Source organism: Brienomyrus brachyistius, chromosome 1 (assembly GCF_023856365.1).
Source record: "Brienomyrus brachyistius isolate T26 chromosome 1, BBRACH_0.4, whole genome shotgun sequence".
In the NCBI taxonomy this organism is placed as follows: domain Eukaryota; kingdom Metazoa; phylum Chordata; class Actinopteri; order Osteoglossiformes; family Mormyridae; genus Brienomyrus; species Brienomyrus brachyistius.
In genome coordinates this window covers 54,096,735-54,112,115 of record NC_064533.1, presented here as the reverse complement: position 1 = coordinate 54,112,115, position 15,381 = coordinate 54,096,735, and the positions used below count along the sequence as shown (strand labels likewise).

Below are 15,381 nucleotides of genomic sequence, written 5' to 3'. Positions count from 1 at the left end.
ACATCTGATTTTACCATGGCATAGTTTACTAAGAGAGTTCAGTACATGAAACTGACATACAGTGAAGTATGGCTGCCACTAACGATTATTTTTCTATAGATTAATCAGCTGAGCAGCCGCAACATCTTTTTTTAACGGAGGAGATATTGCAGTTAAACAAGGTAAAAGAGGGTGATACTTTTTGCAGTTTAATGCCCGACATGTATTTTTGTGTAATTTTAATTTTTAAGTTAGGTCACAAATTACTTTCTTTATTTAGTGTCTAACTTCAGATTTAGTTTACAACAACAACAACAACAATAATAATAATAATAATAATAATAATAATAATGTTGCGATGGGCTGGCCCCCCATCCTCGGTTGTTCCCTGCTTCGTGCCCATTGCTTCCGGGATAGGCTCCGGACCCCCCGCGACCCAGTAGGATAAGCGGTTTGGAAAATGGATGGATGGATAATAATAATGACACCATGAATCAATGTAGAGAAAGACCAGATTCCACACTAAACATTTTCTCCAACACTTATTCAATGGAAATTCTAAGGTAGCAGAAAGACAACTTTATGACTTTAATACTGTCTGTATTTAGCAACTGCAAGGACAAATTATATTAAAAAGCTCTCCGTATTAATGGTAGTTAAAAGAATGGTAATTTAATGAATGAAGACAACACTTACAGTGGGTTTCCCTATTCTGGCGGTCCAGAAAATTTCCTGTGTGTTTCCTCTACAGGTGCTCATGCATAGTGCCAGTGCCGCTGTGGAACGTTTCTTGCACATCACAGAAACCACCTTTTGTTTTGTGATAATTTGAACTACTCCAATCATTATGGAATGAAATTGAAAGAAAACATTTCATATAATGAACTGAAGCATTTTAGAAATCAAAAAGGTAATTTCATTAACATAATTTAAAAAGAATGATACACCGATTTAAAATATTGACGTACTCACATTTTTAGCGTTGACGTAATCGAGTATGTCAACTTTATCGCAGCAGCCAATAGACCTGCACAACGTACCCCAGGTTAGCGGAGGAGTAGTTAACAACATTACAAAGTCTGTGATACTAAGATTGACAAAAGGCTTCTGTACTGCCTGCAGCCTGCTTTAAGTTAGCTAAACAATTATCAAATCAATACTGAAGTAAAAAAAAATAAAAAATGAAGCCAGAAGTCCAAATTCATTACAAACAACACATTTACAAGTTGCTCATCTTGCTGACACTAGCATCGTAAAATAATTTTTTGATCGAGATGCAAAATACAGTGGAACCCGCTTATAGTAATCACGGTTATAGTGATCAGTCGATTATATGGATCAAAAAGCTTGGGACAGAATCATTCCTAAACTTGTTTTCTTTTATTTTACTTTACTTTGATAAGCCTACTTTGCCTACTGTGCATTAACTCTGCTGCGTCTGCTAGCTCCCTAAGGCTAATGCTGCATGCACAGAAAACATGACAGGAAGAAGAAAGTAATTCTCTCAATGACAAATATAGACTTATTGAAACTTATGATAAACTGACAAAAACTAGCCACCGAGATGCAACAGTGAAACTACAATAAGCTGTATTTTATGTACAATATTGTACTGTATTGAAGCGCAGAGCAGACCAAGGAATCGTGGTGGCAGCTAATGAAAATGAAGAGAGGTAGACTGACACAAAGTTGTTCTTTATGTTACTTCTTAAAGGGACCCCACAACAAGCAACAATAACACGAAAGTCATAAATGACAGGGAAACAAGGGGAAATTACACTAAGTACAGTAAGGCATACACACAGTGGGTAATTTCGCAATGGCTAAGACACGTGCAGATCAGGTAATAACTGAGTAGAACCACGATTAAAGGCACACGCAACAACCAGATACACAACACAACAAATACCTACACAAAAAATACAAACAGGGGTACATACATGCACTCATGAAGCATGCTGGAATATGCAAATGCAATTGGCGCTACAGTGTTATAGCATATTTGAATTATCCATAGTTTAATTAGTACAGTACAGTAATTTGAAAAGTGTTTGAAACAGCTATACTGTATTTTGAAAGTCAATAAAATTCTGTTTTCGTGGTCTGTTCCATCACCTTATATTTATGCAATAAATATACAAATGTAAATTAGATGTAAATCTGCCTGAGAAATAAAGAAAAAGGAATCTGTTATAAGAAAAATCTTATATAATGATCATCTGCTTATAGTGATCAATTTCACCCAGACACGATCATTATAAGCGGATTCCACTGTAATCGCAATGTTCTTGTCACAATGCTAAAAACAAGTTATAACTATGCTAATGCTCTGCCAAGGCTGATGTGGGATTATTACACTTATGTGTGGTTAGAAAAAGTACACTGTAAATTAACAATAAATTACAGTATAGTACATACATGAAACAGTAACAGTTATTTTCATTTTATACTACGGGACCGTTGAATGCTTGAATCTGATTGGCTGACGAACGTTCTGAGGTGTGCAATTATTTTCAGATAACCGCACGGCGAACGTAGTTCCAGGTAGCTCTCTTGACCGCATTACAGTTCCATATCACTTCGCATAGTTAACTGTAATAACGGAAATTAGCATACAGTACCTATACAGCACACAGGACTAACAAAAACAACAACATGACAGACGATTTTCCGAAAGTAAATTTTAATATTTACGGTGAATATGAAACTTTAAACAACTGGGCTGCAGAAGTATTAGTTAGCCTAGTGTACCAACTTAAAGGCTACACATGACATTTCTCACTAGCGAGGTAATAACAGCGCTGCATCTTAAAGCAGACTTACAGTTTAGAGACGGTGCTTCAGAACACTGTTGAAGGACACACCCAGGTAGCCTAATTCATAGAAGCTCTCTCTCTCTCTCTCTCTCTCTCGCTCTCTTTCTAATAACTTCATTATTAACTGCATTAGTCTGCTATCAACGGCTGAAGCCTCCATTGCCAGCTTTAAAATGACGTTTTGGAACTAGCAAAAGAGTCGTTGGATGAGATGCGGAAGAAATAATCCTACTCACAACAGCGATTTAAGTAGAAAAACCGGACGAATCCCTTGAAATATATAATCTGATCGATGTCTTGAGGTGTGGCAACCGTAGTATAAGCGGAATAATTGACTCCGGACCGTTGAATTATTACAAAATAATGCACACCCGCTTCGCGTCGTGGCCGCATCACCACCTCGGGTGTGCATTATTTTCTAATAATTCAACGGCCCGTCGTCAATTATTCCTTACATCAAGTATTATGTACTGTACATAATTGTATATGCTATACTCTTACACGACTGGTCATGCAGTTGATTTGTTTACACTAGCATCGCCACAAACATGTGAGTAATGTGTTGCACCAGGACATCACTAAGTGATAGGAATTTTTCAGCTCCGCCTAATGGGACCACTCTCGTAAATGTAGTCCAACGTTGACATAAATGTCGCTATGAAGCGAATGACTGTACAGACATGGGTTTTGTGTGAGCCACTGCAATGCCTCACTGTAAACCAGCCAATCACAGCAGAGCTCATCAACATATTAATGAGCCCACCAAAATAGGGAAAATTACCTGTTTTACTCTAGGGCCAAACAACAGGGTTGTAAATGGGCCCATAAAACTGCTTTTGGACATTTTTCAAGCGAACCAAGTTCATATACCTTCCATGTAAATGCCAGAGAAAAATTTTAAATACTTAAAACAATGCATTTTATGGCACCTTTAAAGCAGGTATGGAGTCTTGCAGCTCAGTTTTATAGCAACTGTTATAGGAAATATGAACATTAATGCTCCAGGCGCTGTGTGTTGCGGCCGCCTCTTGGTCAGAGGGCCTCATCCTAATATATGAAGGCCGGGAATAACACCATAGGATGCCCCGCACCCCCTTATTAGCTGTGTATAATTTAATTATTACTGAGCCCCTCCACAACCCTGGCCTCTCTGAAACAGCTGTATCTGACAGGCGTGGATCCATGAGGATGTTCATGGTAACGGCGTCTCAGCTTATAGCAGCCAGAGGCAGTATCTTTGGATCCTGAGAGTGAGCCACCCCCTAGGACCTCTTCAAATTTACGTCAGACTGGCATTACTAAATTTACTTTAGTAATGCATTCCTATTCCTCCATACTTATCTTTGTGGAAGAGCAGTAGACTTAAATGGAACAGGGGTGAGTTGAATTAACTACCATTACACTGAAAGCATTTAATTAAATCAGCTGGGTGACTGAATGGAAGCAGTAGGATCCACCAGCGCTGGTAGAGATGGGAATGGACATGTTCATTCGTAAGCAAGTAGCTGGTGGCGGATCCCATCCATCTGGATGCCAATAGACACTATACAGCTGAGAGTTAATAGTATAGAAGGTAGGGGGGTGCACAATGCTGCCGCACAGAAAAGTATGCTAACGCACATTATCTCACACTAATGCACGCTAATGCACTGATTTCACAAAGAGTCAACTATCTGAACAGTAACCAAGAGTGTTGTAACTCAGATATATTTTTCCTGTGCACTTAATACATGCTTAATGGGACTGTTTATTACAGAAACAAAACCGCAAAATATCCCATGTAATGAAGTGGCAATGTATGCAATTTCCTTACAATTATTTTTGAGTGAAATTGCAGTTGGAATAATCCCAGATCCCATTTGGCAGATCGACTATGATGACCTGCTGTGCCAGGATCCCCACATCACACTGAGCCAGATAGCGGACATCCTGCGGAAGCCCACCCCATCTGTTACATGTAAAGGCGGTGTGGATCTGTTTTTGGATCTTTGTCTCCCCACCCACATCTTTTTTACTAGATCAGTCAAGAACTGGATTTGTGCTCTTGGCTGTACTACCCTATCTATGCGAAATATAAGGCAACCCATCATTGCTCCAGAGTTCAAATGGAAGAAGATCTGGCCAATCCTGACTAGGTGGGAGGGGCCTAGCTTTTTAAAAGCTGACATTGTTTATTTTGGAAGTGGGAGAGATATGGTTGTGTTGTCTCATTTGGTGAATTTGTCTTTTGGTTTTCTCCTCGTGTATTCTGTAATCCTCCCCCCATATTGGGAAATTGAATAGGTAAGAAGTACGCGCATATACAGTACACTAACACGTAGATTACCTTTGTATAAAACCTGGTATTTTGGTTCAGATAGGTAAGCCTAGTGTGGTCAGTAATTTTTTTTTCTATTTTTGGTTTTAGTTAGACCCATAACTATACAGGATAGGGAAGAAGTGTTATGTTTTGTTATTTTCCTTCCTTTAGGGCCGTCCATATTCTTTTCCTTAGGGTTAGAGCCATCCTCCTGTGTTCCCATCATCCATTCATTACCATCGCTGTATGTTATATTAGTTTGTGATAAAACCACTGTCCTATTCCATATCCCAGGCTCTAGTGTGCTCCCTTGATTTCTCTCATCCAGCCCATCTACAGCCAGTCTTGCTATCCCTCCCGATCCTATATTTGCATCCCAAAAACAAACTGCCTAGATCAGAGCCATGGACGTAACAAGTGGGGGTTCATCTGGGATATTTCCCATAATATTGTGGGTCAGGGTGTGAACAACTGCACCATACTAGTTGTGTTGGGTTGTCTCAAAAGTAGATTTGCTGTGCCTAGTGACTTTTTGGTGGCACTGAAATTGTTGAGGAAGGCATTGTTTGACCTGCAGGGTTTTTTCGCTTCCCCTAACTTGGAATTAATAGGATTGTTTCGTAAGGATGACCTTCTGTCTGTAGCTGCTCACTATGATATCCACGTACCTAGATCTGCTACAAAAAAGGAAATTAAGAGGATTATCGCAGAGAGGTTGATGCCCTAAAAGAGAACAAACGCAGGTTTGCAAACAATCTGCAACAATGGCTGCAATCTTCTTTATCTGCGTGAAAGCATCAGCTACTATATTCTCCAAACCTCTTTTATGTTGAATTGTATACCTGGATCAGGAGAGACCATCTTGTAAACTTCTGGTTGTGGTTGTGCATACGAGAAAGGAAAATTAAGGGGTGACGATCAGTTTGCATAGTAATGGGTAAAGGTCTAGAAAAAGGTACACTTCAAAACACCGCAAAACTCACAAATGGGCTAGAGCTTCTTTTTCAATAATGTAATAGTTGACTTGATGCTTTTTGAACTTAGGTGAGAAGTAATAAATCAGGTGATCTAAACAGGCTTGGTATTCATGGAGTAAAACTGCCTCAGCTCCTGTAATACTAGCATCAACCTCTAGTTTAAAAGGGGTTGAGAAATCAGGAACAGCAAGTACCGTAGTGCTACATAGCAGTGCCTTAGCACTGTCAAAAGCATGCTGGCCTGCCGAAGTCCAAAGAAATGTTTTGACTGGACTAAGTAAACCTGTTAAGGGAAAAGTTTGGGCAAAAACTATGATAACATAGCCATACCGATCGCATTGTTCAAGAAGGGCAGGAAGTCATACGTCATCAGGGGCCACCTATACAGAAAGCCAAGGTGACAGCATGCATATGGAGGTGAACAATCTGTGCCTGTTTATTTATTCTCCTAGGCTGCTGCAGTGTGATTTCAAAGGCCACCTCAGAAGCCAATCCACTAATTTGCCTAACAGCCCTCAGCACAATTAACTGTTAAACAGCACTGCATTTTTCTAAAGTGACAAAAATGAAGTTCTTACCTAAATTCAAGGTGCGATCAACACTCCATGGGATATCCAATAGGATCTTAATAAAAACCTGATATAATTATGTATATGTCTTGGATATTTTGACCAAATTATTCATACCCAGGGTCTGAATAAACTTTAGAGAAATAAAAAAAACAGCTGGCAGCAATAACACAACTTTTACTGCAATTCTGATGTGAATAAATCCGCCAGTTTGACTGTTGAGTTCACAGCCATAAACAGAAATGATTCCATAAAAATTACGTGGTGGAAAACAACAAAAGCTCCACAGTAAATTATGCTTGTTTCCTTGTAACAGCACAATTGTTTCCTTGTAACAGCACAATTCAACTGATAGAATGTTCTATACCTGAAACACATTGTTTCCACACGTTCACATATAGAGAAAAGTCCCATTTTAAATCGAAACACTTGAAACATGAAAATCCAATATGTTAGGAACAACCTGTTAAGAGAACAAATCCACACATGTCAGATTCCTGCACCCCTCAGAAAAGCACGGATATTGGGCAGACACAGTGATTCTGCTTGCCTGGCTTTGACCCTAGATGACTGTGTGACAACAGACAACCAGCTGACGCATGGAAACACTCCGGTACTGTGCTGAGCCCCACATCTTTACTTGCTACATCCTATGAACTTCTGGAGGCAGAGGCAGTCTTACAAGACAAAGTGTGGAAGCAGCATGTACTCAGCCTTCTGGGCTAGGCGAAACCCCAGAGACAGAGAGATTCAGCGTCTCCATGTGGCCCCATCTTTGCTGTACTTGAGGCCTCCATTGCTGAGAGCTACACAGCAAATGACACAGCCAAGAGCGTCAAGCAGGAGGGTCCCCATGACACATCAGTAACATCCCTTAACACACACACAGAGCACAGAGAAAGCTTTCTGACTGAACACGCACGAAGGGGAGCACATAGTTACAAATACGCAGAACAGCACCGAGAACTCCGACTCTCATAACGCATGAGGAGAAGACAACTCACTCACACCTCTTTACAGACTAGCAGACATACTAGTTGAAAGCTGATTGGCCCCCCGAGTAGCCCTCCCCAGTTACTCATCGAATCATAGAATGTCACTGGCTAATGCTATGGTTGGCCCCACTGTATGTATTATGGCTCCTCTTTTACCCCCCACACAATCACCCCTAGTCATTAATAGGGCTACTGAGGAGTACGATTGGTATGTACCACACCATCCTGCAACACAGATTTCGGTGCCTCATTTCAATGTCACATAAATGCCTTGAACTTGCACTGATGTCACTTAACTTTTGTTAGTAACCTTAAACATGGTTAAAATGCCTAATTCTAAACGGTCTAAAGTGTGGCTGTATTTCACAGAAAAGGATTCTGACACCAGAACATTATGTGAATTTATTAAGTGCTTTGCATTTTTTATATATATATATATATATATATACACACACACACACACACACACACACACACACACACATACACTTATGGTGTTAAGTTATTTAGTGTTTTAGCACTGTTATCAGAAAGAACTCAAACGATACCCAACCATCTTCATTACCATGTGGCTGTCGGCTGGGGTGGTAGATCTGCAGGTCGAAGGGTTGGGCGTTGGTCTTCTGGATTACCGTCACATTGCTGCCTGTCCATTTGTTGGCCTTGGCCAGTGTGTTGGTCCTCCAGTCGGTCCAGTACACGCTGCCCCCGAATAGTGAGACAGCAAACGGGTGTGAAAGGTACTCATGGCCCCTCAGGATCTCAATGACTCCACTGCCGTCATAGAGGGCTGAGTAGATGGCGTCCGACCTTTAGGGGGATTGGGGAGACTCTGGTCACATGATGACCTCTGTGATGAATGAGCTAGATACTCAAGAATATCGTATTGGGGATTCATGGCGCAAGTTAATATTACTGTCAGAGTGACCTTCATGATAACCATGACTGGATAAACAGGATCATCTCCATAATCACAATCACAAGCATCTTTATATTATGTAATACGACCGAAACCATGATCATGCCTATAAGAATAACCATGACCTTGCCCATCACGATAACCATGACCGTCTTTACAGTCTAACCATGATCGTCTAGAAAATCATCATCACAAGCATCTCCATATTCAAAATAATGACTGGAACCATGATCATCTCTATAGCTATAACCATGACCTTCCTCTCCTTATTGATAATCGCAACCCTCTCCAAAGCTGTTTCCATGGCCATCTGCATAATCATAATCACAACAGTATGAAAACCGTAACCTCCCTGTGATCAGGCCAGCTCTCAGCATATAAGAGCGACCGTGTACAGTATCTCATGTCTCTGGGTGATGTTTTACTTCTATTAATTAATTCATGGGCACAGAGAGGACACTATCACATCCATAATCCATTACTTTCACAAACATTCTTCACTCGATACATATTTACATAAACTGTTTCTTTTTTATGTGCAATTATTAAGACATTTTGCCAGAGCCTTTAGGGAAACTGAAGAGAGATGCATGCATCCCAGTGTTTACTGATGGGGGGTGAGGGTTGCTGTATCTATTCATTCACACATCAACTTGTTATGTTATTCTGCAGCCCCATTGCTGACCTCCCTGCAGATTCCTTACCACAAATTTCCAGGCCTGTTTACCGCAAACACGCCCCCCTAGTGACACGGAAAACCTGAGCAATCGGAGCCAGCTGGGGCACGATGTTCCCTGGGACAAACATGGCGTGTTCCCCTCTTTCCTCCTCCTGGCCAGAGTCAGGTGACCCGGCCACACCCTCAAGACGGTGCCGGCCATTCACGCTGCTCACCGGGCATCTGTCCACACAATGCGCTTCTCCAGGTGGTCCAAGGTGAGCCCGTTCGGCCATGCCCCTATCTCCATGTCTCTGAAGACCACGTGCCGTCCCTTGCCACTCATAGAGGCAGCCTCAATGCGAGGAAAATTGGCATCCCAGTCGGTCCAAAAGAGGATCCTAATCAGGAAATAAAAACCAGACGAGTTACAGCACTGGACATCACATATCACCTGTCAAGGCTCAAAATAGCGCCTGGTCTCCTGTCTGACATAATGATGCTTATACTCTGCATGCATAAGAATGTTATAGGCACTTAGCCTGCATTTGGTTGATGTTTTTAAAATATTTTATTTATGTCGTGAGGCTGATTTACTGCAGCAAACAGTTGACACTCTTTTCCATTCAAGCTGGGCTCCTATTTAAAACTGTTATTTATTCACCTGAGCCTGAAATTCTGGCAAGTTCCAGAAGCTGAGCACAGGAGCAAGCAACGACACACTGACAAAGATGTGGCTGCACTATGCTCAGGAGGACAGGGAACTCAGGGGGAAACAGAGACCGTGCGGTTTTCCTGGGATCGAGGCTGCATTTGGGGTGTCATTTGGGGGATGCTGTACATAAAGGCTTCTGTTGGCTATTAGAGGATTTGTACGGTTCTCACGTACAGCGATACCCCCTGCTTATTTGAACATGTTCCTGCCTGCTGCTGCTGTTTACTCTCATCCACCGACATGCAGGTACGGCCAGCATCTGAGGTGAGAAACAGCTCCGTCGATGAACCGGAAAGTGTACTACTGGCAGGGGGGCAGCCTGCCTCAGGACCCCACTGGTACCGCCTGCTAAAGGTCACAGTCTGCCCTGGGCAGCCCTTCAGTGATAAACAATCCCCGCCTTCCCCCCCCTGCAGACGACACGGCCCCAAACATGGGCACTCGCCACTCCCCCCACTCCAGCAAGCTGCGAGTTACTCCTCCCCCCAGTGGTGGATCGATATTGCCATTCTTTGGATCAGATGTGCAAATCAATATTCCGGTCCACTGGGTGAATTAAAGTAATTAGATTAAAGAATTATCACTTTGGTGGGGAACTTTGCCAAAGAAGGACTCAAACATGCCCAAAACCCCTACTTTTCCACCTAAAATATCTATCTATTTTTTTTTTTTTATAAAAATAATAAAAATATTTTCCTGCTTTTTGATGACAGCAACAGTCATGGGTAATTATGTTAGGTGGGTTTCAGAATTCATTTTCTAAATTTTTGGTTATTGTGTTTAATTACAATATTTACATAAAATTTAGCAAGTACAAACAAGAGGACTCCTGGTTCTTTTTTCATAACCAGAAACAGCTGCGCTGAGAGATTACTAATCAGCAAGAGAGATTCACTATTAATCAAAGTTAATTTTGAACAAATTATTTCATTTGAGTTGCACCAACAACAGTACGAAAGGAATCACACACGGACCGTGACCGACACAGAGATTATTAACTATCTTAAAAAGCTCAAGTTGGCGCCTCATGAATGCATTTTGTAGTATTGTGAAATGGGTCATTTGCATGTAAATCTAGGTGAATAATATGTAAGATAGTACAGATACCACACCAATTAGAGAAACCTAGACATGACGATGAAGACATTTCACAAACAATGCCGTGCTTCATCACACGAACCAGAACTGCTCTTATGTGGTCGAGCAAGCACATTTGCTTTTTCTCCGAAGTACACACCCCTGGCTGGGGTCCAATGCCAGAGCCCGTGGGTGCTCCATGCCCCCTGCAATCAGTGTGGCCCGCATGGTACCGTCAAGCTTGGCCACCTCGATCTGGTCCAAGTTGCTGTCAATCCAATAGAGGTTCCCGGCTATCCAATCAACAGCCAGCCCCTCTGGGGTGGCCAGGCCGTGCTGCACCACGACTTCGATGCCGGTGACGCCTGCCAAGGAGCCACGTCAAAGGTAAACATGGTTATTACCCTTCCATGGTCATGGTTCCTCTAACACACACCCTTTCACTTTAATTTGCAAATTTCCAAGAATCCTCTGCATGCTCAATGACTGCCTCAAGGGCCAAGAGTGCCAAATCTGTAACTGACAGCTCGAGTTGTCGAAAGACCACATCTCCAGCATTAATGGGAGAAGCTACGGCAGATTACCGGCATAGACACTGACTGTAAGATGTCCTTTCACAAAGCATTAGTACGGCACAATGTTTATACAGATCAGAAATTAAAGGGTTATGCAGTTTCCTAAATTTGCTGTGTACTAACTGCTAGCATACAGACAAACACTCATATCAGTATTTCATTCTGAGCTGCCTCCAGTCATCAAATAGTAACTGGTAGTTTGGAAACTATTATCAATGAAGACTGCAGTTTCTATCAGTGGTATTAAATGGACATTTGAAAAAGTTCACATAAGAGCGTCAGAATAACGTACATGAACAAGAGAGGAGCCCAGACAGACATACTATACCTCCGCTGTCAGAAAGCTTCCCCCTGTAGATCTTGTCCTCCACCACATCGGTCCAGTAGAGCAGGCCATGATTGAAGTGGAAGTCGAGGGCGATGGTGTTCCTCAAGCCTGGCACAAGCAGGCTGTAGTCACGCTTATGGAGGTCGATGCGACGGATCTCATGGCGGATGGAGAAGATGATGAAGGCCTCAAATGGGTCTGATGTTAGGGAAGAACAAGTGATGAGTGCAATAATACTTTATTTCCCATTTACACAAGTACAGGTACACTGCAATGCTTTAGTTCAGAAGCTTAAGGGCCTAGCTTAAAATTCCAAAGTTGATGTGTCTATTCAGCCAAGGGTGGGATTCAAACCACCAACTTTCCCATCACAGGCACTAACCCACTGAACTGCACACCACCCTGTAGACCAGCAGAGACATGGAGAACCATAATGTGGGTTAACTGTGGATTAGTGAGTCTAACCTGGACAACAAGGTTAAAATCACCCTATTTCTTTAAGTGACTCACCTTTGAGATGACTCACATAAGATCTCCTACATATTCAATTGAAGGAGACCATAAATAGTGACATGAGTTAGCTTTTTCTTATTTATTTATCCAACTGAATGTTGCAACTACACCATTTAGTCATCTTCATGTAGCCAAGATTTTGGTGATTAGATATCTGGGATCAAAACAAACTGCCACCATTGTTTACTATGTACTTTTATAATGTTTCTGCAAGTGTTCCAAACTGCATTTTGCAATGTCTATACTTTATACTTTAATGTCAAATTACAAACTTCACATAAATCTGACATATTTACAAAGTACACTAAGATTAAGATGAGTTTAATGCCAAAACAAATATAAGAAATAATTTATTTGCCATGAATTAATTTTATGATATTGAATGAAATGTGTGATCATGCCCCAGTCAGTGAAAGTGTGTTCCCTACCCCTAGACCCCAGAGGGTTAATTTCAGTTAGGCGATTCAATTCTACGTTATAAGAACGTCTTCGGTATAAATCTCTCAAATAATTCCCCTTTGTAAAACAAGAGACAAAAAAGAAGCATTTGCATATGGCTTAAAGGAAGAGCATAGTTAAGGCCACCCATGTTGGCTCTCGCAGTTCTATTTGATGAGATTTTATCTTGTCATTTAATGAAATTCAAAGTTCCGCCTCAAGAACAACTTGTCTTTACATCCAAGATCTCAACATGAAACCCCACACTCTGACAGAAGAGTGACATGAACAGAAAATGAACAGATACTGTATATCATGTTTGGAAAAACAGGATTACTATCTTATTGCTAGGAGGGTATTAATTGTCAGGATTCTCAATAGCGTTAAATCAATTAAATACATTTAGAGGGGGCAAAACCATTCCCTCTTCAAAATTCTTTTAAGGGCATGCATTTAATTTAAATTATTTATTTCCATTTCATCGTTAATTATTTACAGCTCTCACAGGCAACTGAAATTCTGCTTTGCATGATCGGCAGTTTCACACATGCAGCATAAATCTCTGGTATCCATTCAATTGCGTTTGGGGGGTTTTCAAGCGAAGTGTCTTATATTTCTTATGTGAATTTAACTCAAAACATCCCTCTCTTAAATTAGAGCAGTATATTACAGGACAATATATTACAAATACCTGTTTGAGTAATTATGATGTCAGTAGTAATCAATGAGATGAATACTCCATCCCTGAATGATTTCTATTCATTACCATGGCACAATGGATGTTTATACGGATTGCTACCGTGACACAATGGACGTGACCATGGACTGTTGCCATGACAACAGATGTTACCATCAACTGTTGCCATGATATAATAGATGTTACCATGGATTGTTACTGTGACACAAAATATTACGATAGACAATTACCACAACACAACGGATGCCGGTTATATTTATCTGAATGTGGTGGCCGAGCCTCACCTGTGCTCAGGCAGTCATCACTGTCAGGCCCCAGGCTCCAGCCTGGGTAGCACGAACACTTGACAGTGGTCTTGTACTGCTCGCACACCTGACTGCAGCGAAGGTGCCGGCCACAGTAATCCACTGCCTCACAGCTGTGGTTGTCGGTGCCGAGGTGGAGGCCTGGCGGGCAAGAGCAGGATGCCCCGACGCCGGGGACAACAGTGCACTGGTGGCTGCAGCCTCCATTTCCCAAGGTGCACTCCTCTGGATAAGCAACAAGGGGATGTGGAAACCGTGGTGGTGAAACACTGAGCAGCACAAAGCTAACTGTCGAGGGGCCTCAATCCCAATGCATTGTGGGTGAAAAACCCACGACTGCTGCATTTGGAGGAATGGCAGCCATTGCTCCCCACGGAAACAACATTCCCAGTAGCTAACAGAGGTGATTAATTCAAGTACTACAGAAATAATGAGAGGCACAGTAAAGGTGAAGCCAAGCTAATGAGTTTGTCATTAATCAGCACTGATTGAAGAGCACAAGGGCTAATGCAGAACCCAGCTGGGGACCAGTTCAGATAGTACAGTACAGAACCAGTAATGCCCTTGTGAAGTAAGAGCCCCAGGAGTGCAAAGAGGCCAAAACTTTCAGATTAAATCATGGCGGCACACTAAGGTATGGAATGTCCAACGGAAGACGGGCTAAACGTCCTTCCCATATCTGTAAAGTTTCTCACAGTCTTGTTTTTCCAAGTCCCAAGAACACATACAACAAGCCCCTTTACAGATTACATCAGCGATCAACCCGCCTGACCCAAGCCCCAGCCAAGGCCACTCTGAAAAAGCATTTGTCTCGGTCAAGACTGGAATTTCAGACAGTGCATCCATGAGCCAAGGCAAGCAGCCTTTTATATAATTTTTTTCTCCATATATACTACAATAGACATGTCAACATCAAAAGAGCTGTACATGTAACTGTTGTCTGCATTAATTTAAAGTGACAGTGGAAAAAAGCAAAACTAAAAAAAAAAAAACAATAGCATCTGACACTTAATCTCCATGACTATACTTGGATAGTAAGAGAAGGAGGCGACACACCTCCACCACTTAGGGATGTGATTGGTTGAGAGCCCCAAGGCTGCCAGAACGCACACCTGAGCCTTTAAAAGTTTTCCTGCTACATTAAATAAATAAATCAACTCGACTTGATTAACCCAAAGAATGTCTCAGAATCTCTCTCGCTCTCCTCACTCGAATAGAAAGTTATCTAAAGAACACCTGGAGCTTATTAAAAGATGGGCAAATTGGTGGAAATGTCTTCAGAGCATGCAGTGTTTCATTCCACGATTAACACATTCTTCACAGCCTTAACGAGGATGAATTGAATATTTTGTTCCCCCCAGGGTGATGGCGGTCCACATCAGGTCGCACGGCAACAGTCTTCCTGGAGGTCACCACGCGGAATAATCCCGAGGTGCTTCGACTAATTAATCAAACTCACGTGGGCCCCGGAAAGGCTTGCAAAGCCTGCAAGCCAGCTGCAGTTATATGAGGTGTCTCACA

At 41.8% G+C, this 15,381-nt stretch overlaps 1 protein-coding gene across 6 annotated transcripts in view; it reads right to left on the bottom strand.

The window, feature by feature from the left end:
* Positions 1-15,381, bottom strand: part of LOC125746278 (low-density lipoprotein receptor-related protein 1B-like) — a 279,046-nt gene that overhangs the window by 118,531 nt on the left and 145,134 nt on the right. For all 6 annotated transcript variants that reach the window (XM_049020071.1, XM_049020079.1, XM_049020089.1 and 3 more), the window contains 5 exons: positions 13,840-14,085; positions 11,908-12,105; positions 11,165-11,369; positions 9,449-9,613; positions 8,201-8,445 (listed from right to left, as the gene is read on the bottom strand). In XM_049020071.1, the coding sequence (XP_048876028.1) occupies positions 8,201-8,445; positions 9,449-9,613; positions 11,165-11,369; positions 11,908-12,105; positions 13,840-14,085 (1,059 nt within the window). The remainder of the gene's footprint in view (positions 1-8,200; positions 8,446-9,448; positions 9,614-11,164; positions 11,370-11,907; positions 12,106-13,839; positions 14,086-15,381) is intronic.